Source organism: Engystomops pustulosus, chromosome 4, assembly GCF_040894005.1.
Source record: "Engystomops pustulosus chromosome 4, aEngPut4.maternal, whole genome shotgun sequence".
NCBI lineage: Eukaryota > Metazoa > Chordata > Amphibia > Anura > Leptodactylidae > Engystomops > Engystomops pustulosus.
The window spans coordinates 176,060,705-176,086,924 of NC_092414.1; the positions used below are offsets into that span (position 1 = coordinate 176,060,705).

The window sequence follows — 26,220 nt, forward strand, 5'->3', positions numbered from 1 at the left end:
GAATTGGGTTATTTCTCTTCTATACTAGCGATGGTCTCTTCTAGATCAAAGCTCTGTAAAGTGTTGCTACATCGCTCTGTACTTTCAGTTCACTGACTCAACTTCATCTCAACCACCGGAAACCCAAGTTTTTTAAGCAGAGGGTTTGTTAGCAGCAGAGAAAGAGGAATCGAGCAGAGCAGAGGGAGGAGAGCTGAGAGCTGGGGCTAAGAAGGTTCCTCTTGCTCAGCCTGTCAGGGCCTAAGGTCCAGCCTGGGTGGGTGGGGAGTGCGGGGAAGGGGGTGCATGGAGGACGACATCTGGCTTCCCTTCCTGTAGAGAAGTCCTAGGGCTGGGCAGCGTATCCTGGGGACAGGCTCACCATGGAAGATGTAAGTTATACACCAGCCTCTCTTATTAACCCATCCTCTTTCATTGTCACCTGTTTATCAAATCAGTGCTTCCATGAATTCCCAGCAGGATGGGCTTGTTAACCCTTTCCTTCCGCAGGGATGCAGTGATGCTGTAACTGTACATCTCCTCCTATTATTCCTGAGGAGCCCACAGTGAAAGTAAACTTCAGTTCTCCACTTCTCTGACGGCGTGAGAGGGTCTAAAAACAAGGAGAACACAAACGGTTACAAATGTTAACATCCGTAAATAGCAGAAGGATAGGATTGTGCTCGTAGAGTTAGGCGTGAGATGGAGCGGCTTGTCATACGTGATACATGACTTCCCTCCTGGCTGCAGATGGGAAAGAGTTAAGTAGGTGTCCTCTTCTGCGCACCGCAGAACCCTGGTTATGTGCTTAAATAAAGATGCTGAGTACAAGCATTACAAGGAGCTGCCTGTGATTCTATCTGCCAGATATCCGAGCTGCTAATCTCTAAATGTAGTGACAAAAGGGAAACGTACAAACCACAGAGATGTCACCTCATTACTAACATCTCTCAGCCGTAGACATTGAAAGAGGGCTAAATAAGAGAAGATAGATGGATGCCTCCTAGATCAGTAGCGCTGATAATACCGCCGCACAGAAGGGGTTACTACGCCCGCAGCTGTGTGTCAAGCTGTTGTAGCTGCTCTGTGCTGTACCCAGATTGTTCTCTGAATTCAGCAATGTTTTTCAGCTGATTAAAAGTTTCCAGCTCCATCCCTAAGACATCACACTTTCACACAAGCATTGCAGAAAAGCCAGGAAAGAATAGCAAATAACAGAACTATTATTAATGACGACAATTACAACAATAATAAATACATAGTATAATTAATATTTAGTAATAATACATAATATAATCACATATAATAAATAATAACAATATAAAATGTAAAGATTGATAAGCCACTACTATTTCAAGGGAACCTGTTGTACTGTCAATGTAGGGAAAAGATTCTAGTCCTCATTCTCGTCTTAGGAGTCCAATGGCCAGTCACCTCTGTATGGCAAAAATACAAGGAAGACTGATATTGTTCATAATACCAGAATGAGAAGAAAATATATGAATGAATTACACTGCAGACTTATTTTTCCCACAAACCATATATCAGTCTGCATCTCCTGCTCTATAACATGCTGGCTGCAGAAAGGACAGGACACTGTTTACAAGTAGCTTTACCACTTCTGCTCCATAACAGAAAGAGCATTTTAATCAATCTGCTCAGTTAATTCTAAAAATGTTTCTTGCAGATAGGACACTAGATACAATTTGCCTAGTTCTTCCTGCTGTACAAGGCTGCATTCACACTAACGCAAGGGGGACGTATATACACTCACCGGCCACTTTATTAGGTACACCTGTCCAACTGGTACACCTGTCCAAAAGCCCAGCTTTTGTTTTCCCACAGCTGTTTAAAAACTTTAAGCTGAGCTCTGATTGGTTGCCATGGGCAACTAGAACAGTTTTACCTCAGACACTTCTGATAAATCTGTGTACCTAGTTTTGATGCTCATTTGCACATTTGAACAATTTTATATGCTCTATACATTATATGCTCTATACATACATGCTATATACATTCAAAATAAAAAGTTAAAAGTTTCAAAAATACATAGCATTACATATCATGTGCTGACGGAATAGTTACAGATTAGTTCAGAGGATATAAGATCTCCCATATGCCACCATAACCACAGGTATGGACCAAAATGATGTTTCAACACTTTGCACACTAACGCAAGGGGGACGTATATACACTCACCGGCCACTTTATTAGGTACACCTGTCCAACTGCTCGTTAACACTTAATTTCTAATCAGCCAATCACATGGCAGCAACTCAGTGCATTTAGGCATGTAGACATGGTCAAGACAATCTCCTGCATTTCAAACCGAGCATCAGTATGGGGAAGAAAGGTGATTTGAGTGCCTTTGAACGTGACATGGTTGTTGGTGCCAGAAGGGCTGGTCTGAGTATTTCAGAAACTGCTGATCTACTGGGATTTTCACGCACAACCATCTCTAGGGTTTACAGAGAATGGTCCGAAAAAGAAAAAACATCCAGTGAGCGGCAGTTCTGTGGGCGGAAATGCATTGTTGTTGATGCCAGAGGTCAGAGGAGAATGGGCAGACTGGTTCGAGCTAATAGAAAGGCAACAGTGACTCAAATCGCCACCCGTTACAACCAAGGTAGGCAGAAAAGCATCTCTGAACGCACAGTACGTCGATCTTTGAGGCAGATGGGCTACAGCAGCAGAAGACCACACCGGATTCCAATCCTTTCAGCTAAGAACAGGAAACTGAGGCTACAATTTGCATAAGCTCATCGAAATTGGACAGGAGAAGATTGGAAAATCGTTGCCTGGTCTGATGAGTCTCAATTTCTGCTGCGACATTCGGATGGTAGGGTCAGAATTTGGCGTCAACAACATGAAAGCATGGATCCATCCTGCCTTGTATCAACGGTTCAGGCTGGTGGTGGTGGTGTCATGGTGTGGGGAATATTTTCTTGGCACTCTTTGGGCCCCTTGGTACCAATTGAGCATCGTTGCAACACCACAGCCTACCTGAGTATTGTTGCTGACCATGTCCATCCCTTTATGACCACAATGTACCCTGTAACATCTGATGGCTACTTTCAGCAGGATAATGTGCCATGTCATAAAGCTGGAATCATCTCAGACTGGTTTCTTGAACATGACAATGAGTTCACTGTACTCAAATGGCCTCCGCAGTCACCAGATCTCAATCCAATAGAGCATCTTTGGGATGTGGTGGAACGGGAGATTCGCATCATGGATGTGCAGCCAACAAATCTGCGGCAACTGTGTGATGCCATCATGTCAATATGGACCAAAATCTCTGAGGAATGCTTCCAGCACCTTGTTGAATCTATGCCACGAAGAATTGAGGCAGTTCTGAAGGCAAAAGGGGGTCCAACCCGTTACTAGCATGGTGTACCTAATAAAGTGGCCGGTGAGTGCATGGCCGACGTATATATGGCCGATATATGTCCCCCATAGAAGGCAATGGGCGCACGGTGCCATGTATCCATATGGAGAGGGGCGGGGGTGAGCAGCGCTCTCCCCCTCCTCTCCCCGCGTGCTGCCGTGTGCCCGCCGTGCTACGGTACGGTGGGCAACGGAAGTGTGATTCCAGCCTAACATGGTGGCTGCATAGGACATTGGACCACATTTATTAAACCCCTTGCAGTGGTTTTCTCTCTGAATTTGCACATTCTTTTTAGTGCAAACTGCTCACAAATGTATTTACAGGCAGTTCTTAAAGAGGACCTGTCACCCCAAATTAGTACCCCCCATCCAAACATACCTACTGAATCTACTCCCCGACCCCTTTCTAATGCTGCCCATTTCAAAGTGCTGGCATTAATAAAACTTCAGTAATTGGTGCTATAGCATATGACACCTAACATACTTGATGTCCGATCGACGGACAAGCAGTCCAGCTTATTCATTAGGGGGCCGTCCAGGCACTCCTCTTCTCCACAGGCCACCACTCCTCAATTGTCCCACTGCACGCGCATAGTAGATGCCAGGAGCATGACGCCAGCAGCGCTTGCGCACTGGATGCCACGATCGCCGGCATCTAGTGCATATGAAAAGAACTGGTGCCTAGGGGAGTGGCGGCCTGTGGAGAAGAGGAGTGCCTGGACGGCCCCCTAATGAATAAGTGTGCATATTGTCCCTGTACTGTGACATCACTGTGTGTGTTATCCCTGTACTGTGACATCACTGCGTGTATTATCCCTGTACTGTGACATCAGTGTGTATATTGTCCCTGTACTGTGACATCACTGCGTGTATTATGCCTGTACTGTGACATCAGTGTGTATATTATCTCTGTACTGTGACATCACTGTGTGTATTATCCTTGTACTGGGATATCAGTGTGTATTTTATCCCTGTACTGTGACATCACTGTGTGTATTATCCTTGTACTGGGACATCAGTGTGTATATTATCCCTGTACTGTGACATCACTGTGTGTATTATCCTTGTACTGGGACATCAGTGTGTATATTATCCCTGTGCTGTGACATCACTGTGTGTATTAACCTTGTACTGGGACATCAGTGTGTATATTATCCCTGTACTGTGACAGTACTGTGCCCCCTGCACTGGTCCTGCTTCCAGGAATATGTAACATGCATTCCTGAAGTTTGTTGATTGATGTCAGTCACAGCAGAGGGCTTCTTAGGTCATGGAACTTGACTCCAATGCTAAACTCTCCCTTTCTATGATGTAATCCATCTCACTTGATTACTTACCCCCACTGGGCAACGTTGGTTTTTTAGGTGGCTAATGTATGTCAGTATATATTCATGCTGTCACAGTGTCCATTGTAAAGTTTTAGTGCCAATATTATAACACTTGGCACAACATCACAACATTTCGGGGCTTAAACGGCTTGCACGGGTATTTAAGAAATGTGTGCACTGGGATTGTGGCGCATGCGAGACTTTGTGGCGCAGCTGCGCTGGTTTCCATGCGACGCAAATTAGGGGGCGTGCCGTCGGACCATCCCACTGATTCGGACTGAGCGCAAATTGTGTCGCAAGACAATACACTTACACACATCACTGAAAAGATGATGAACTCTGTCGGACCTGAGCGGGGAGGCGAAACATTTATGATATTGGGCGCACGATCTTAGTGAATCACCACACAGTGCATTATAGTCGGACAATGCACTTTCAGTAAACTCCGGTGGCCCTGTAAATAAATGTGCCCCATTATATCAGTAGCGGGACATCACTGTGTGTATTATCCTTGTACTCTGACATTACTGTCTGTATTATCCCTGTACTGTGACATCACTGTGTATATTGTCCCTGTACTGTGACATCACTGTGTGTATTATCCCTGTAATGTGACATCACTGTGTATTATCCCTGTACTGTGACATCACTGTGTATATTGTCCCTGTACTGTGACATCACTGTGTGTATTATCCCTGTAATGTGACATCACTGTGTGTATTATCCCTTTACTGTGACATCAGTGTGTGTATTATCCCTGTACTGTGACATCACTGTGTAATATCCTTGTACTCTGACATTACTGTCTGTATTATCCCTGTACTGTGACATCACTGCGTGTATTATCCCTGTACTGTGACATCACTGTGTGTATTATCCTTGTACTGTGACATCAGTGTGTATTATCCCTGTACTGTGACATCAGTGTGTATATTGTCCCTGTACTGTGACATCACTGTGTGTGTTATCCCTGTACTGTGACATCACTGCGTGTATTATCCCTGTACTGTGACATCAGTGTGTATATTGTCCCTGTACTGTGACATCAGTGTGTATATTGTCCCTGTACTGTGACATCACTGCGTGTATTATCCCTGTACTGTGACATCAGTGTGTATATTGTCCCTGTACGGTGACATCACTGTGTGTATTATCCTTGTACTAGGACATCGCTGTGTATATTATCCCTGTACTGTGACATCACTGTGTGTATTATCCTTGTACTGGGACATCAGTGTGTATATTATCCCTGTACTGTGACAGTACTGTGCCCCCTGCACTGGTCCTGCTTCCAGGAATATGTAACATGCATTCCTGAAGTTTGTTGATTAATGTCAGTCACAGCAGAGGGCTTCTTAAGTCATGGAACTTGACTCCATTGCTAAACCCTCCCTTTCTATGATGTAATACATCCATCTCACTTGATTACCCCCACTGGGCAACGTTGGTTTTTGAAGTGGCTAATGGATGTCAGTATATATTCATGCTGTCACAGTGTCCATTGTAAAGTTTTAGTGCCAATATTATAACACTTGGCACAACAGCTGATTTAGTGACTAGAAGTAATTACTGGGACCGATTCATGAAATAATCTAAAAGTAAAATGATCAAACCTCCATTCCTTACCTCCATTTAAAAAAACTATTATTTAAAAAACCCATTGATATCAATGGAAATTGTATGCCATTCGTTACGTTCAGTTTGGCAAGTATCCATTATTGATGGTGGCTGCAGTACTTTTTACTGGTCCCTGTTACCTGGGACATGGTGCTGGGACGGGTGGACGTGCCAGGCGACCGGAAGCAGATGTGCCATGCCTCTGTAAACAAACAGGTGCAAAGCACCGAGGGAGGGTGGCACAGGAGACAAGTAGTGCCGGAGGAGGCAGCTACAGCTTTATTTTTTTAACAGACCCCCCAGCCCACCAAGTTGGAAACCCCAATAAGGTGTCATCTTACTTTCCTGACCAAGTCTTCAGTCTCTCATTTGCTAAACCTGTTCCCTACATTGTGCTGAAGAGATGCAAACACATAGAAACAGTGTTGTCTACACTACAGTTGGGAGTCTGTTCCTTCTAGTTATAATTCTAGTTATACTGGCTTGGCTTTAATCCCATATCTTAGACTTTCTGAAGGAGTCATGCTTGATGTTATGGGGGCTGCCTTACAAGGTTATCCAAAAGGCAATGTTTCCCCAGTACAACTGAAGCCCCTCAAGTTACACCCCTGTGTGGTAGGGAACATTTTGTAATTTAGTCTTCTCCGCCATGTTCTCAGAGAGGACTAAGCCAGTCTTTTAATCAACTATTGCAAGTTCAAGTTGGGACTCTTAGCTCTACTGTCAGAGAATTTTTCGTGTTGTTACATACCTTTGGTGAAGCAATATGTAAAAAGTTGCTGGTGACTCAGCGAGCGGAACTGAGTAGTACTCACACCATATTCAAGAACAAAAATAGTATTAGCCCACCCAGTGCTGCACTCATCTACTACATGTATTCTATCATTATAAATAAGCAGAAAACCTCCACTGGCTACTTTCCGAATATGGAAGAGGTTTTGTGTACTATTGCAACTTCTTTTCTTTTTGCTCTAATGCACAAGGAAATGAAACAACTGTGGCACACAGCATGGGTGCTGTATACACAAAACGGTAACTTAAAAAGTTACTCTAAACAGGAAATAAGGTTGCAAAAGTGAACAGGTTCCGGTCCCCATCCCGTACTGCGCTTGCACAGCGATTATTCCATTAAGAACATTCATCAGTTTTCCACTGGTTAGATGAGAAATGTCTCATTGTTGTGGGTCCCATTGAAAGGAACATCACTAACCAATAGAAAGAGGGTCTGAAGATACAAAATGGAGCCATGATCAGGTATGTTTAATACCACTCCAATAAAATAGCGGAGGTTTGTGCTGGTGTACAAGCATTGATAAAGTAGCAATGGTGCATGGTCAGGAATTGCAACTTATCCCTCTTATGTCACCTTCACGCCAAGTGGGCAGGGAGGGGCAGGGCCACCACTAGGAAGTTTGGGACCCCTGACTGTCAAATTTTGTGGTCCCTCCCACAGAATGATAAAGTTACCTGCACCTAAGAAGGCATGAGGGTTTTCTGTGACTTGGGACCCCTTCTCCTCCTCCGGGCCCCCTGAACACAGTCACACTAAACCCCCTTGATGGCAGCCCTGGGGAGTGGTCGTGGACTGAACCGTATCAGGCCTCAGAGCGAGTTGCTGTGGGGCAGTTATAGCCTTGGTCAGGGCACAAAATTATCCGTCCACGCAGCTGTGTGCCTGACCAGAGCCTATGTAGTAAATGTTGTGTTACAGGTTACATTACAGCTCTCACATAGCTGGAATATGGACTCCACCAGCATTCAAGTGACCCCTGTGTAGAAAGTTTTTCAATAGATTTTCACACAACTGATGAGAGTAGCTGAAGAGAACCAATAAATAATCAATTATATTAGGCTTAGTCATTTCCTTATAGATGTAAATGTTCCAAACCTTTATTTGGCACATATTGTAAACTTTGGCTTTCAGTATCCATTGTGACCTCCTGGTGCAGCAGTAACTGCATCAAAATAGTTCAGCTTATTGTTGACAAGTCACCTTGGAGGAGTAGTGGCCCATTCCTCTGCACAAAGCTTCACCTCTGTGACATGGAGTGCTTGTTTTATATCCTTTCCCAACATTTCTACTGGATGAAAGTCAGGAGATTCGGCCATTTCAAACTTCTTCTTAAACCATTCTGTGCTCAGGGACATTGGGGCACTTGCATCAATTTAGAGCTCCCGACCTCCGGACCTGAACTTAAAGTTTGGGTCCGCTCATTTCTACTTGCTAGTTAAAGGAAATCTATCTTTTGATTTCATGCATTATGAACCAAAATTACCTTGAGAATTCTGTGGCTACACTGATGCATAAACATATCTTGTTTAATCCCTGAGCTGAGTGGTTTTGCTGAAAAAACAATTATAACATTCAGAATCCTGGGAAAGCTGGATTGACTTCAGCCTGCATGTTACACTGAGCTTCCTGAACTATCCAGACAGGACTAATCAACCTGAGCTGGATGACTCATACACAGCAACTGGGGGATGGTGCAGCAATTGATTACTTCTGCCTGTCAGGGACAACACAGTGATTAAGATCATCCTCTGAGCAGTGCAGACTTAAAGGGGCTGAGACCCCCACAGATTGCAAAAATGATCCCCCTTTGATGTAAGAAGCACTGAGCCCCAGCACAGAAGCGATAGAGCCTCACTATCATAATTTTATAATAGTTTTTTCAGCAAAACAGCTTAGCTCAGGTATTAAACCACATATGTTTCTGCATCAGTGTAACTACAGCATTCTCAAGGTATGTTTGGTTCACAATGCATCAAATCAAATGGTAGATTTCCTTTAAGTTTCATTCCTTGGATGCCAATTTATTAATGTGTGGCGCAAGGTCTGTTTTCTAGCACCCAATTTTAGCAATGATTTGCACTGAGATGTTATATTGTGGCGCACAGCCTCAATGTATATTGCACACCGTAAGAAGGACAAATGAGCATCAGAAAGGGGTTTAGAAGTTGGTAGACTTGCTTTTTGTTGGTCTGATTATGCGCCAAGATTTGTGCCAAAAAAGTGCTGGGAGACTAGAAGTGCAGGAAAAGTGTCGGAATTCCAAGTTGAGAGTGTCAAAAAAATTAGATTTTTGGGGGCGCTAACAATTTGTAAATCAGAACAGACACAAATATAAAAAAAACACTGCAGATTGCCCAACAAAAATTAGGCGCAAAACCATTAATAAATGTGCCCCAATGTCTTGCTGTACAACCCACTCTTTCTTGAAATTCAGCTCACGGACAGATGTCCTGTCACTTTCTTCTAGAATTTGCTTGTAGTGATCCAGAATTCATTGCTCTGTCAATGAAGGGAAACCGTCCTGACCCAGATACAACAAAAGAAGTCCAAAGCATGGAACTGCCAGCACTGTGTTTCACAGATGGTTTAAAAAAACGTTTTTTTCTAGAACTGAATACAGTGATGTCTGTCTTGTGTTTGGTTGTTAGTGGCAACATAAACATATACATAAAATACTGTATATAATAAACTAGTTTTGTAACTATCCTTACTCTTCCACTTCTACACAAAATACTAATATCTTGTTCCCTTTTGTGCTCGTTTGTAAATCCGCATTATTATGTTGTGACCTACATAGTGTAATGTCACATGACATCAAGATAAATATATCTTAAAATGTATGAGCATTATAAAACTTCATTCGTTTATTATTTTTAGGAGCAGCTTTTACCCTCTCTTCCTTTTTTTAGGTATTGCTCCATCTATTTCCACAAAGTTGGAATTTTTTTCTCTACCATACCATACCAGGGCAATCACTGTCACATTTGTAGTGTTAATATGCTAATAAAGATCTCTTTTGTCAAGTGGGTGGTCCGGGGTTGGGGCAGATAAGTTCATAATCATTTGTCTTGGGAATAGTAGGGACTAGAGGAAAAATTCCAATTGCCATGAAATCAGTGGATCTGATTTATTTGTTATATCTGATATATCTGTTATATGATGTGATGTGTTGGACTTAGCTGGGTTGTTATGGGAATGTATGTGAATAATACCGAGAGGTTGGTGTTAGATGCACCAAAAGATGGCTACAGTTTTCTGGATTTAGAAACAAGGATTTTAAGAATTTTATTAATCATTTGATTTCTTTCGCAATGTTTTTCCGGCTAACAGGACATGGACTTTCCATAGACTATACAATCGGGTCACATTTTTATAGCATTAGTTTCAGGGAACCCTGACTATAGAGATAATGGTTTATCTCTTCCTGCATTTTTTGACCTCCTGTAATCACATTACATTGACATTTTGTCACAGACCCTGTTCTATTATCTGTAGTAGCAGAAATGTTGCCAATACAAACTAAAAAGTTATTTCTATGCTAGTGTCATGGGATTTCTATAAATGCTCTGTGCACTTCTACAATACACGACTCATCGGGCAACAGAAGTGAAAAACAATTTGTGAGGAAGTGGGCATGTAAATAAAGAAGCAATGTAGTGCCTTCTGAGAAATGAGCGACATCGAAACTGTAGAGCTGTAGATCCAAAATTGGGACCAATAGAGAAGGATCTGTTCCTGATACCCAGTTTCAGTGGAAAGGTGGCTGCAGACCCAAGTGACCATCAGGCATGATATAGCATCATGACAGGAAAAAAAACTTTAAAAAGAACCTCCTCTCCTCTTTTGACACACCTGAAATACCAATTCTCAAACAATTATGCATAAATAAATAATAAATAAAATAAGAATTCCTTTATTTACATAGCGCACACAGATTACACAGCGCTGCACAGAGCTTGTCAAATCAGCCACTGTCCCCAATGGGGCTCACAATATACTCAATCTACCAGTATGTTTTGGAGTGTGGGAGGAAACCGGAGGATCCAGAGGAAACCCACGCAAACACTATTAAAAAGTATTTTTATTTAAATAACACAATTAATGATGCTATTCCTATGCTAGTCCACTTTACCATCAGATCTTGTTTACAGTTGTGTAAATGAAGCAAGTTATCAAACCCTACACATAGCCTCTACCTAGCCTTAGGTTACCTGCATATGACATGTGTAGCCTGTTGAAATGGGCCTGTATGTTGGCCCAATCCCACAGACTAAACACATGACACAAGACAGGAGTCCTTGAATTATACTGAAATATAATGCATCTGACGACCGGACTTCAGTACTGACCATTATAACAGCTAATACAGTTAATATGTGAGTTGTGCAGTCTGTGGGATTTGGTCAACATAAAGGCCGGTTCCCATGACCTGCACACTAAGTAGCCTTAAAGGGAACTTGTCACCAGGGACCTCATTTTCACTAAAGACTGGTTGCAAAAGCCCATCACACCTGCAGTGCAAATATATATTTCTGCCTTTTCTAAGCATATGCCGTACAATTTAATTGTGTGTTATAACTTACCTTGCACCCTGACAGAATCCTCTGTTAAGTCCCAAGGGCTGGGCTTTAGTTTGGATGCATTTCAACAAACAACACATGACTTACATGTGCTGCAAACTCCTCAACTTTCAGCCCCCACCTTTGTGCTGATTTACAGTTCCTCCCTCCGGCTCCCTCACAGAATTGTGAGCTGACATCAATGGGGAGGCAGGAGCTGTACAGGAGCACAAAGGTGGGGGCTGAGAGCTGAGGAGTGCACAGCACAGACAACTCACATGTTGTTTTTTTGAAATGCATCCAAACCAAAGCCCAATTCCTGGGACTACACAGATGATTCTGTCAGGGTGCAAGGTAAGTTTTAACACACAATTATATTGTAATGCAAATGCTTAGAGAAAGGCATATTTGCAATGTAATAGGCTTCTGTAAGTGAAAGTCTTTAGTGAAAATGAGGTCCCAGGTGACAGGTTCCCTTTAAGTAGGATGGTGTTCTATTATGAACACCTGTCATATATGTACAGCACATAATGCGTATAAATAATGGATGCATCAACCATCCTGTCAGATGCATTTTCTACAATGTCTCCATGTCTCATCCAGCACAATGATGGTCCTGTACATTGCCTCTGTAGATAACACTTTCCTCTGCAGGCCATCCATGCAGCCCCTCCTCACTGCTATTTCTGGCTCTATCTCATTGTTTGTCTGACTTCCTCTGTGTGATTTTCCCTTTGTCCCAGTTACCTGGTAATTTCCCCATCATCTTCTCAAACAAACAAGAATTAAACTCTGTAGCTTCCACCCTATAATTTCGGTATTACTCCTGGTCTGTATAGTTTTCGCATACATGACTGCATTCTCGCTCGAGGGGTTAAATCCATTCTATAGCAGCTGGAAGCTCTGCAGCTGAGAAAACAGGCCCCCAGCGGAGCAATATATAAGAAAATAGCAGCATTGTTTATTATCCCTAATGCCTCCTATGGGCAGCAATAGACTCTGCATTCGGATGCAAGACCTTTGGTATTTTTGTTCTTCTTTTCTTTTAAAGAGGACATGACATCGCTTTCGACATGTTTGTTTTAGGAAATACTTGAAACGTTAATAAATAACCATTATATGTCTTTCCTTTGTGTTTATCCCTACTATAAATGTATGAATAGATTGACAAATGGGTGTTACCCGTGTCTAATTGGTAACACTTACAATGTCAGCACTAATTAAACAGTAATGTAGTGTGCAAGGACAACCCCCCAACTAGTAACACCCAGTTGTCCATCTATTAATACATTTCAAGAAAGAATAACAAAAGAACATTATAATGCAGAGTGATATGGAAAGATGCTTCAAAGTTGTTATTTGATTAAAAATATAATTTATTTTACCTAGTAACACAACAAATGTATGGTTACACGTAGCTGCTACTGTTACAGGACTATGAAAAATGTATTTATATTCCAGGATTGTAGCTGGACTTGGAGCAGTAAGGTTGTGTCCTCCTGTGCAGTGGGATTGTGAAATTTAACTTCATCACTGCTCCTCAACTCTACTCTACGTGACTGCTGTAGTTTTCAATCAGATTTACTCAGAGCAGAGCAGTGTGAAGACACTCTTCCAGGGCTCCAAGTCAAACTACAATCCTAGAATATAATCAACACACAGTATAATATCATTAGGCAGCTGTACAGGGACAATGCCCAACACTAGTTGTAGTTTTCTATGATGAACCCTCTGCAAACATTTAATCTTAGTATATGGGGTCCCATTTACTTACAATCCCATGGGAGTTCACAGAAAGTGCACTGTCCGACGATAATGCACTGTGTCGCGATTCACTAAGATTGTGCGCCCGATATCCTGCATGTGTCGCTTCCTCGATCAGGTTCGACAGAGTTCAACATCTTTTTAGTGGTGCATGTAAGTGCTTGGGCTTGCGACAAAATTTAAAAGTTAAATCCTGCGCTCAGTCCGAATCAGTCGGATAGTCCGACGGTCTGCCCCCCCCCCCCCTTCTGTTGCATGAAAGCCGGCACCGATGCAAATCCAACCAATCCAACGCAGACACCTGTTAAATATTTCCCGTTATCCTTGAAAACGGTGCACAGTCTGACAAAAGTGAGCAGTGCGACCCTTAGTGAATGAGCCCCATTGTGTTAACAGACGGCAAAGCAGAGAGTCACTGTGAATCTCTAGAGGACTGTTAATGTACAGACACCAATTGACGTCATTGGATACAATGTAGAGTAATACTTAGGGGAAATGACATACAACTAAGTGCTTGATACGGGATTATAAGGTTATAAGGGGTCCCAGGAGATTATGCATAATTAAAAGGAATTGTCTCCAGTCATGTACCACCTGAACATCAGGTCATGTATCAAAACCAACTTCAGAAAATGATATTACCCGTAGCAAATAATATATATTTCACCAGTCATACAAGGAAATATATAACTCTATTCATTTTGTGATCATATTTTCATCTATGACCAAACCTTTGATTTTTATATGTTTTCTTTTTCATTCCTATTAATTTCTTTGTACTGAAAATTAAATGATTAAAGGGATTGTCCAGGTTTAGAAAATGTATCGCCAGCCTCTGTATATGGAGGTCTGAAATAACGTCACATTGATATTGTGCCCATCCGCTACAGCCCGCAATTTCTACTGTAGCAGGAAACTCCTTTAAGAGTTACTTTTCTCGGGTAGGTTATCTAAATTCTTCTAATTTAATTGGAAAATCTAAATCTTATCATTTTTTTCTTTAAGGGTCTGAAGGGAAACAATGTTTCTCCAACAGAATCTAAAGTGATCCATAAAGCCGGTTGGTTGAAGAAGAGCAGTGGACTGCTGGGACTGTGGAAGGATCGCTACATTCAGATATTGCAAACCCAGCTTCAGGTGTTTGACAATGAGGTAAAAATGTGTTTTATCCTAAACCCTGAACAGATAGTCTAAATTATCAATGGTAGCATGTCTCTAAGAAAAAAATGTGTATACATAGAATGTAATGGTTATTATTTTTATTAGTGCTAGCGATTCAGGCTCTATTCACATGGTTCTACAAGGTATCAATTGTCTCCAGTATTATTGTACTATTACCCAGTAAAAACCCAAGTCAATTATATAATCACTCCAACAAACAATAATAAATAATATCATAGTATATAAGGTCAGAAATAGACACAGGTCCATCAAATCCAATCTATAAGATTAAACAAAAATAACCTGTGATATTATTGGTCTCCAGAAAGTCATCCAGGCCTCTCTTGAACATGTACATAGAGTCCGCCATAACAACCTCCTGCGGCAGAGAGTTCCATAGTCTCACTGCTCTTACAGTAAAGAACCTTTGTCTATGGTGATGGTAGAATCGCCTCTCCTCTAGGCGTAGAGGATGCCCCCTTGTCCTGGTCACAAGCCGAGGTATAAAAAGATCTTTGGAGAGATCCTTGTACTGTCCGTTCAGGTATTTGTACATTGTAATGAGGTCTCCCCTCAGTCTTCTTTTTCTAAACTGAATAATTCCAAATTTGGCAATCTGTCATTGTATTCTAGTCCCCCCATTCCCCTAATAATCCTGGTTGCTCTCCTCTGCACCCGTTCCAGCTCTACTATATCCTTTTTATACACTGGTGCCCAAATCTGTACACAATATTCCATGTGTGGTCTGACCAGGGATTTGTATAAGGGCAGAACTATGTCTTTATCATGAGAATCTATTCCTCTCTTGATACATCCCATAATTTTAGTTGCTTTTATTTGCAGCTGCTTGGCCCCTGTCACTAAAATTAAGTTTACTATCCACCAATACCTGTTACCTATTGTATTTGTTTACTGCTGTTTCAGCCCCCTAGGGTACTTGAACCCTAGGTTGTCTGATCACTCACACTTGTAATGCAGTATATTGTATATTACAGACAGACTGTATTACAGAAGTACTATGGGAGCATTTAATAGGCTCCCAGCTGTCATTGCGATGATCAGCGTGCGGACCGCCACTTAAAGACCTGTTAGGTGCCACGGTCAGGTTCGACCATGTGCCAAGCAGATAAACCGAGACTCTCTGGAGCACCAGAGCCTAATTTGCATATTTTTATAAATGCCACTGTTTCTTGAAAAACAGTGGCATCAAAACAACAACCTGTAGGTGAGCGCAGCTTTAGACAGTATTATGTAAATGGTTGATTTCTTTTAATAAAAATATTAACAAAAAGGGGGCCAAATACTGTCTCCTGTGGCACCCCACTAGTAACTTCAACCCAATCTGAAAAAATGCCATTAATAACAACCCTCTGTGTTCTATCACTAAGCCAATCATATCACTGTGTGCATATTATCCCAGAGAAAAAGGTTTTATTTCATTTAGGTTCCCCAGTAACTGCAGAAAAAATGTATTTGAAAAAACAATGCATTCTTTTTTAAATATACTGCTCAGAAAGGGTTAATATAAATTCAACAGCAATACATGAAACCCCAAATTGTACTATTATTAAAACTACATTTCATCCAGAACAAAACAAGAACCCAAGCAGCCGGTGAGCGGAAAATACAAAAGGTTGTAGAAGACATTGATGATAAAAAGAAATATAACCTGGGCATTCACAAGGAAAAATGGTGCAGAAATAAAGGGTTAAAATAATAATCTAATGATAAAAATAATAATAAATATGAAACACAACATTCAGTCCTTTTTATTACTAACAACAGCAGAAGTGTGTCCTAGAGAAGGACTAAACCTGGCAGAGAAATGGTTCTAGACCAGGAAGGAAACCTTTAGGTTAATGGTATAAATGTGAGCTGTACAGGATATCCTGGAAGTTTTACTTTATTCATAACAATTTTTCTATTTAGCACATTACTGTACTAGAATATTAGAGAACGGTATGTAACAGAACCGTACCTTATCAATCTTACCCTTTACTGTAGCAAAGGGAAAAACAAATTGGGGAAGATTTACTTACCCGGCCCATTCGCAATCCAGCGGCGCCTTTCGTGCGGTGGATTCGGGTGATTCACTAAAGCAGTTCCCCCGACGTCCACCAGATGCCGCTGCTGCGCTGAAGTTCCCCGAGGTCCGCCGGAATGCACCGTCCCGCGACACTTTTTTTTTCTTTTAAATGCGGCGGTTTTTCCGAATCCGTCGGGTTATCGTTCGGCCACGCCCCCCGATTTCCGTCACATGCATGCCGGCGCCGATGCGCCACAATCTGATTGCGTGCGCCAAAAACCCGGGGCAATACAGGGAAAATCGGTGCAAATCGGAAATATTTGGGTAACACGTCGGGAAAACGTGAATCGGGCCCTTAGTAAATGACCCCCATTGTGTGCTGTGGCCTTATGCAGATTACACTGGGTTTATGGAGTTGTTCGTGTGCTGATAAGCTGCAGGCGAGCCAGAAGAATTGGGATTTCCCTTCCCTATAATTATATCGGACCCTTAGTAAATGTGCCTCAAGTCTGTCTCAAGTTTCCCTTTTTTTGCATGTGGTTTGTTCCTTTATTGTGTTGTAATTTATGTGGATTGTCTTTTTGCCTTAATAAATGCGTTTTAACGTGTCGCATGGCCGTTTCATTCGCGCCTAATTTTGCACCTAAATTGTCACAACTTATTCCCCTTTAAAGTCAATTGCATTTGCGACCAATAAGGAAGCTAGAATGAGAAAAGGTGACAGAACATTCCTAGCTTCATTTTTTCACAAAAAAAGAGACTGCATGTATAATGTCCAGACTACACATTGGGGGAGCTGTCTAAGTATAAGAATGTGCTTAGCTGCCCATGGCAACCAATTACAGCTCTCCTTTACAATATTCATGAGCAATGTTAAAATGAAAGCTGAGCTGCAATTGGTTGCATTGGGCAACTAAGGACATTCATAAACTTAGCTTGATAAATCTCCCCCATTGTGTTGCAGAGACTAAAAGTTACAGGTATGTAAAAAGAAATTCAGCATTTTTTTATTATAATAATGTGAAATTGAGCCTGCACATAAAGATTGACAATAATCTATAGAAAATGATGAAATAGTTTCTTGAGGCCATTTTAATGGCAGAACCCCCCATTCACTATTTCAGATAAGGTGCAGAGGCTCAAAACCACTAAGTGCCGGACTTTTGCTTGCACCCAAAACAGTTGCAAATTTAATAACCAAGCCAAAAAATTGCTACAGAAAACCCCAGCAAAAACAGTTTAAAAATTATGATTTAATGTTCCACTAAGTGCCATACTTTTTCTTGCACCCAAAAAAGTTAAAAATTTAGAGACAAATTTAATAAGTGCACCAAAAAAATTGTGCAAAAAAAGGCAAAAACAATCAAAGGCAACAAAATTATGATCCATGTCCCCCATAGAGTTTCCTCCCTCTTGTCTAATATGAGCTAATTTACATCTAGACTAATGGATGCCATATCTTTACAACTGGTGGGTGGATGCTAATAAAATAAACACCAAATTGATCAAGGACACTAGGGCAATAAAATGCAATTAGAACTTGGTAACAAATGAAAATTTCATGCACATCTGATGTGTTTCCTTCTGTGGGCGCACTATTGTCCCCGTATTATGTCAGTTATACACTGTGTGGTAGATGTTTGCTATCGTATTATATTAAGGTGAAATGTGGGAGTGAATGGTGTATAGCAAATATTAATAAAGTAGACACTAAACTATAATGCTATGAAGGAAAAAGTGCATGAACAGGCAGCTTGCAAAAACACTGTGACCTTTTATTGTTCACAAATGTGCAAGTCCATAAAAACCTACACATTTCAGGTGGAACAACCTTTAAAGAAAATCTACCATATGGATGGAGTATTGTACACCAATCACACTTACGCACTGGTGTGTGTACCCTGAAACAGGACCCGTTCCTCCTTTATCTTCTAATGACTTAGTTTGGAGAAAATAGTATTTTTTTTTTGTAAAGAACATCTACATCCACATGAAATAGTCAACAGGTGGAATTAAACTCAAAATCACTTGTTAAGTGATTTCATTGATAATGTCATTGTGCCTGGTGTCATTTCTGCACATAAAAACCGCTCTGAAGTCTATTAAATGACATGTAGTCTCATCTGTAAAAAATCTTTGGAAAATTCTTGAATGCCCGGAAAAACATGGATCTCAGGGAGGGTTTGCTGACTCTGGTGTCACCGTCGGTCTCCTCTTCTCTCAGGAATGTCAGACACCTTTGTTTGCTGCCAAGATACTCGTTTTTATGAACAAAAAATTGGCCGCGTTACAGTGGAAAAAATATGCTGTGCGCAGGATGAATCTGTGGGATTTATTTGGCTGACACCTGTCACTCCTGAAAAAAAACATGGCAGCTGCTTTGCAAAACTCAAACGCTAAAGACATGTTGCATGGAGGAGAATCACATGAAATAGCAATTCTTTTCTATAATGTTATAAAAATCAATCATCTTATCTGTGCATTTGCTCCAGTAATAACCTTCATGGCTGCCGGGGATTTTACACACAGGTTATAGAATGGCCAGAGCTGCCATCTGAAGTGTAAGGCCCCTTCCACACTAGCGAGTGTGATGCGATGAACTCGCATCACACTCGCAACGCAAGCTGCCGGGAACGCACGGCCCGAACGCTGCACCGCGGGAGTGAACTCAGCATGTCAGTTCACTCCCGCGGTGCAGGGTTCGGGCCGTGCGTTCCCGGCAGCTTGCGTTGCGAGTGTGATGCGAGTTCATCGCATCACACTCGCTAGTGTGGAAGGGGCCTTAGTTTAGGGATTAGTGTGTTGAGTCCTAATTAGGGACCTACATTCTCCTGGTGGCTTCCTCTTTACCCATCCTTTTAAGTTTTTGCATTTCCATTTTTCAATTTCTGTATTCCTAAAAAAAAACATATCTTTTATATTTTTGTGCTTCCACAGTTGTATGAGGTCTTATTATCTGGGAGACATATTGGAGGGGGGAAGGGTATTTGGCTGGAAGTTCAGTGTGATGAAAGTTTGTGGTACAAATTAATGATTTGCTGCATGATCAAAAAGATTGAAGACTGCCTCCACATTCATGAAGGCGAAATAGAACTCCTTAGACCTGCTTTTAGCTGCTCTAATTGTGAGCCAAAGACTGCGCCACAAAACCAGTCAGAATAATAGAAGTGCATGAAAAGTGTCGGATTCACAAGCAGCGCCACAAATTTGTGCCCACAAACAGAACAAAGTTAATTTCTACGCCTGGTCAGAGGCAGCCTTAGATATGCCCCAACTGGATTCAGGTGATAGTTCAGGAAACAAATGTGGGAAAACAGCTGCAAATTGAACATGTGTGCGAAAAGTCACCCCTATTACCACTAGGTGGGCAAGCAACCTCACATTACCAAGTAAAAAGACCTTACCACAACATGTCGCTTCTTTTTAAGTGCAGCCTGCCCGTATGCCAGTGCTTGAGGCGCCAATTTGCCCCTTCTTCCTGACTTGCCCTGACCTGCGAGCTGTAACATCTGAAAAATAGAAAAGAAAACTCAGTACCCAGATAACAGCAACATTTACATCATAGGAAGCCATTACCATTTTTTGGGAGGGGGACGGGCGTCCTGACTTTTGAAAAGGTAAGACCGCTAACCCTATCCCCCCTAGTCCCATATATTCACACACTGCCCCTCCTCTACAGTGTCCAAACCACCAATCAGCTTCCACCTGCTTTTCGCCCACCAAAAACTCCACTGGCCTGCCACTGACCTCTCTATTGTTAACCCCTTCAGGGCTTCTAATGAAGTTAAACCGGTAGTTTTAACAGAACATACTGATAAAGCTAGATAACACTCCGGTACATAGCCCTCAGAATGCCGGACCAAGCTTACAGTGATCTGGTGTATTCATGAGGGGGCGGTCTGAGGCGCTCCCTCCCTTAGTTTCTCCCCCAGACCACCCCTTCAATACCATAGGCTGGTGGTGACTACCAGACATCATACGGCAGTCACCACCTCCTTGGGCCGCACCCTCATGAATATGTCGGACTGCTGTAAGCTAGGTTTGGTGTTCTGAGGGCTATGTAGTGCAGTGTTTGCTAGCTTTATCAATATATTCCGACAAATCTTTTTTTGATTGCCATATTATGTATAAATAAAGATACAAATATTTGTTTTATAATACTGGAGTCATAGTTTATAGTCGATAGTAACTTAGTCCTATATACTTGTATTGGTATTTATGTTGTGGTTGGTATTAGGATCATATATGGTAGAAGTGGGTATTCCTTTTGGTATTCAAACCTTTTAGCCTTTGGCGCATGGAGGCCAAGTTTCCAAAGTCTCCAATTTGCACCTTGGGCAGACGAGTATTGCATGGGATGTGGAATCAAAATGAGCCCATAGAAGTGAATGGGGGTGTTTACTAGTCCCCAAAAGGCCCCAAAAATGTCCCCCATTTCAACATGAATGGGTGGAAGAAACTAAACACATTAAAGGAAATCAACCACATGGATTTAGTGTTTTTTAAAATATGCAAATGGAATTTAGGGGTTCTTGTGTAAGTCACAGCAGCCCCTTCTGGTTCCATCGTCTGCCAATTATTCACGCCTTCCTTCTGTGTTTTTGCCCGCCTCCTCCTTCCCTTCCCCTGTCACATTTGTATATTTTCAAAAGTCCTTTTTTTTCAAGAAGAATAAGACATTAAGAGCGAATCCCACTTGAGGGAGCACATGCCAGAGTGTAAGTCTGCTCAGGTTAAAACCACTTGTCACAGATGCACCCGCGATCCTTGTCGCGGATCGTGGGCACACCTTTGCCCCTCAATGTGCCGCGGTCCCCGCTGCCACTGTCCCGCTCCCTAGCCTGGACTCACCTCTCCACGCTCCTGGCTGTACTCCTGCTAGGTCGCGCGCTCCCGCTCCTAGGGTGCGCGTGCCGGCTCTTTAAGACTTGAAGGGCCAGCGTCCTCCTGATTGGAGCTCGTTATTCTGGCTCTCCCTTATAATCCGGCACCTCCCTTCACTCCTCGCCGGATCTTCAGCATCATTTCCTGCTAAGTGAAAGCCCTCCTGTGGTCCCTGTGTTTCCAGTGCACCTCTGCATTCCTGCCTTTCCAGAGATCTTGCGTGTTGCTACCATTCCTGTGGCGGGCTCTGGCGAAGACCAGGTGCCACTAAGACTCTGGTCCGGGGTTGCAGCTAACTCCATCACCTTCTGCGGTGGTCCAGAGGGTCCACAGACTGTTTGTAAAGACACTCTCTGTCAGTTGTCCCCTCCGAACTGTGACACCACTAAATCCATGCGGTTGATTTCCTTTAGGTAGAATTTGCCTTTAAGGGCCAAATGTGCAGGCGACCATTGATGGAAGGCTCTTGACAGCTATTGAAAAGACTGTCTTTATTGGTCTCTGAGTTTTAGGATATGTCAGAAGTAAATTTTGGGTTGCTTACTTATCATCCTCAATTTAACAGATGGTAATAAAAAGCAGAGTTGGGAATTCTATTTTCATTGAGTTACATAACAATGCGGCATGTTAATAGTTGTCCAATAATTCTGCAGACTTACATATTCTCCTAAAATAAACACTTATACTTGTCTTTTTTTAATATTCAGATTATAGGATTACACAAGTTCTCTAATAATTGTATATGCAGTGTAATGGCTGCTCCATTGATGGAGTTCCAGTCCCGAATCACTAATCTGTGGACCAGAGGGCAGTACAATGCTGAACTTTGGCAATTTGTTGATGGGCCATATTGTAAGATATGGAAATGCTGATTTTTTTTCCTAGTTCAGAAACTTCTGAGTTCAGGTTCCAGTTTTTGGATTTGTGTTGCATTCTTCCCACAGAAGATCGAGACCTACATTTTGTCAAATTTCACTGATTGAGTGAAATATTTGAGTCAAATATTTCCAAGATTGTCTTCTAAAATACAGTCTAATTTAGGTTTCTCCATTTCTACAGGAAGAACAGAGATGTCTGGAGACACTAGAGCTGGCAAATTATGAACGGTGCCAAGACCAAAAAGTCTTTCTCAAAAGAAAAAAGCATTTTAATTTGATCCCATCTCCAGGCACTAAGGTAAATTTTTGTGATAATTATCAATTTATTATTTCACCGGGAGCAAGAACCTGGAAAGAGTTTAAAGGGTCTCAAAGACTTTAAATACTAAAGAGGCCATTATTATCTGATAGATTGGGATATAATACTTCTATCCTGCACCGATGAGCTGTCTCCAGGCAGATTACACCCTACACTGTATAGTGGCCGTATCATGGTACTGCAGCCTGGTTCCGTTCACATGATCATAGGTATGAAAATATCCCAGCAAACCCCTTTTAAAGTACCTTCAATATCACATTTTTTATTGTCTTAACACATTGTAAGATGAAGTAACACTAAAGTATTATCTATATTAATCAAAACTTAATGTTTTTTTTTCTATAAATAATGCATTTCCATAGTAACGGACAGGAAAGAAATGAAGTGCAGTGTAATCATGCATGTACATTCTTCCTTTTGATTTCTACTTTGTGCTGATGTGCATTTGTTAGGTTATCCAGAAGTAAAATAAGATAGGAGGAATAAAGGTTGGGTAACACTACCTGTGTCTGTTTACATGGAGACACACATGTTCTTCATTGGAGCTGTAAATACAAAACTATGGTAAATTATTTACTTTCAGGTTCCAGTTCTGGTTCTTACAATATATTTCTCAAATGGGCAAGATGCACTTACTCACTTTTAGGGCAGGTTACTGGGAGGGATCATGGGTAATAAAAGTTTTTGCCATGTGCCATGCCTTGCTGTGAAGACTTCTCCCGTTGATCCACCTCTGATTTTGGTGTGTTCTTTGGTTCTGTCATGTTCATGTTCATGGGTAATGCATTGAATTTATGTCTCCGCTTCTGAGTTGGTAGTTAGTTGACCTACATGGCCCTATAAAGTATGGCTGAAATTTGGGTAGTACTTTGCTTTAAGTTGATTTACTCTCAAATAATGATGCTGTTATATTTAAAGGAAACCTACCACTTCTGAAGGTAGGTATGAGATGCAAACACCGGGCACCAGCTCAGGGTGAGCTGGTGCCGGTGCTTAGTCTCGTTAGTGTTAAAACCGCGGTATCGCGGTTTTAACACTTTTTAAACTTTCTAGCAGAAACTGCTTCGGCCCTGCGTGCGCACGATCGCAGCGCCGAAGCAGTTTCTACTATAAAGTTTAAAAAGTGTTAAAACCGCGATACCGCGGTTTTAACACTAACGAGACTAAGCACCGGCACCAGCTCACCCTGAGCTGGTGCCCGGTGTTTGCATCTCATACCTACCTTCAGAAGTGGTAGGTTTCCTTTAAAGAGTCAATCCACAACTAAAAGGAATTACAGTTGTTAGTAGTTTATTGTATGATATTTTATGTCATGTTGGGTTGGGAAAAATACATTAGGACAATCTTATTATGTTATGGTGACATCATCTGGTAAACCAGAACAGTATAAATACAGACGGAGGAGGCGAACAACACAACTACATTGTGACCATAACATTCCCTTTTATGGACAGATAACACTTGTGATAAATGTCATCTGCTCTGTCATCTGTGTCACAAGTTCATGTATTGCTTAATGGATGAATTGAAGAATAATGACATTTACCATCTTAGGTTCAGGATGTGAAATTCCAAGCAAAAAACACAGAGGAGAGAGATGTGTGGATCCAGGCTCTGAATGACGGGATAAATAGAGGGAAAAACAAAGTCTTTGATGAGGTAATGAGGATTCTTACTTTTCAACAAACTTTTTATGAATAAATAGTGCGAGTGACTATAAGAAAGTTTACAACTAGAGATGAGCGAGCACTAAAATGCTCGGGTACTCGTTATTCGAGACAAACTTTTCCCGATGCTCGAGTGCTCGTTTCGAGTAACGAGCCCCATTGAAGTCAATGGGAGACTCGAGCATTTTTCAAGGGGACCAAGGCTCTGCACAGGGAAGCTTGGCCAAACACCTGGGAACCTCAGAAAAGGATGGAAACACCACGGAAATGGACAGGAAACAGCAGGGACAGCATGCATGGATGCCTCTGAGGCTGCTTAATTGCACCATTATGCCAAAATTATGGGCAACAGCATGGCCATGACAGAGTGACAGAATGAAGCTAGATAGCATCTAAAACATCCAATAATTGACCCTGACACTATAGGGGACGGCATGCAGAGGCAGCGGCAGCAGCGGAAGGCTAGAGAGTGGCATGGCAACATACCCTAAATGGACTCAGGCTTCAAACCAATGGGTAGCAGAGAGGAACCAAAGGAGGTGAGCAAGAAGCGCTCAAATAATATCGGTACATGATAAAAGTTTGCCAGTATATTTTGTGGATTACACAGCAGGGTGGCGACAAAGTTAACATGGAAGCCATGAAAACAATCCAAAATTCTGCCTGACACAGCTCGTTTGATAAGGGGACGATGTATGGAGGCAGTGAACTAGTAGTAGATTAAAGGTGCTGCAGTTAAAACTATGTTAGTTGTTTCTTGGCATGGAGCTGGCGCTCCGCTGCCAGGCGAGCTTTCGCCAATCCAAGCCCCTGTCTCTAGGCTACTCCCCAAACAGCACTTCTAAGAACCTTTTGTATAAGATCAAGTGTAGTAGCGTTCTTATAAGTTTAGGATATGGCGGGTGAGGGGAATGTAAACATCTGCGCAAGAAGCGCTGAAATAATATCCGTAAATGGTAAAAGTTTGCCAGTATATTTTGTGGATTACACAGCAGGGTGGCGACAAAGTTAACAAGTTTGTTGTGGAAGCCATGAAAACAACCCAAAATTCTGCCTGACACAGCACGTTTGATAAGGCGGGCATGTATGGAGGCAGTGAACTAGTAGTAGATTAAAGGTGCTGCAGTTAAAACTATGTTAGTTGGTTCTTGGCATGGAGCTGGCCAACTTTGATGTGGAATCCATGAAAACAACCCAAATTTCGGCCTGACAAACCTCGTTTGATAAAGGGACGATGTATGGAGGCAGCTATATGGACGACTTTTGGAGGTAGCAATGGAGACAACGTGTGGAGGCTGCTATGGAGACAATTCAATTTGGATAGTGCCTGTATGTGGCAGTCCAAAAAATTTTTCAAACCAGAGGAGCAGGTAGGTGGCCCTCCAGAAAAATGGAATAGATTGAGTGCCTGTATGTGGCAGTCCAAAAAAGTTTTTAAACCAGAGGAGCAGGTAGGTGGCCCTCCAGAAAAATGGAATAGATGGAGTGCCTGTATGTGGCAGTCCAAAAAAGTTTTTAAACCAGAGGAGCAGGTAGGTGGCCCTCCAGAAAAATGGAATAGATTGAGTGCCTGTATGTGGCAGTCCAAAAAAGTTTTCAAACCAGAGGAGCAGGTAGGTGGCCCTCCAGAAAAATGGAATAGATTGAGTGCCTGTATGTGGCAGTCCAAAAAAGTTTTTAAACCAGAGGAGCAGGTAGGTGGCCCTCCAGAAAAATGGAATAGATTGAGTGCCTGTATGTGGCAGTCCAAAAAAGTTTTTAAACCAGAGGAGCAGGTAGGTGGCCCTCCAGAAAAATTGAATAGATTGAGTGCCTGTATGTGGCAGTCCAAAAAAGTTTTCAAACCAGAGGAGCAGGT

At 42.0% G+C, this 26,220-nt stretch overlaps 1 protein-coding gene across 2 annotated transcripts in view; it reads left to right on the forward strand.

The window, feature by feature from the left end:
• The first annotated feature begins 213 nt into the window (after positions 1-213).
• Positions 214-26,220, forward strand: part of PLEKHO2 (pleckstrin homology domain containing O2) — a 40,178-nt gene continuing 14,171 nt past the window's right edge. Inside the window, exons 1-4 of one of the 2 annotated variants that reach the window (XM_072148627.1) lie at positions 214-371; positions 14,433-14,579; positions 22,558-22,674; positions 24,250-24,354. In XM_072148627.1, the coding sequence (XP_072004728.1) occupies positions 363-371; positions 14,433-14,579; positions 22,558-22,674; positions 24,250-24,354 (378 nt within the window). In that variant the 5' untranslated portion in view covers positions 214-362. The remainder of the gene's footprint in view (positions 372-14,432; positions 14,580-22,557; positions 22,675-24,249; positions 24,355-26,220) is intronic. The other variant, XM_072148628.1, reaches the window with a different exon arrangement.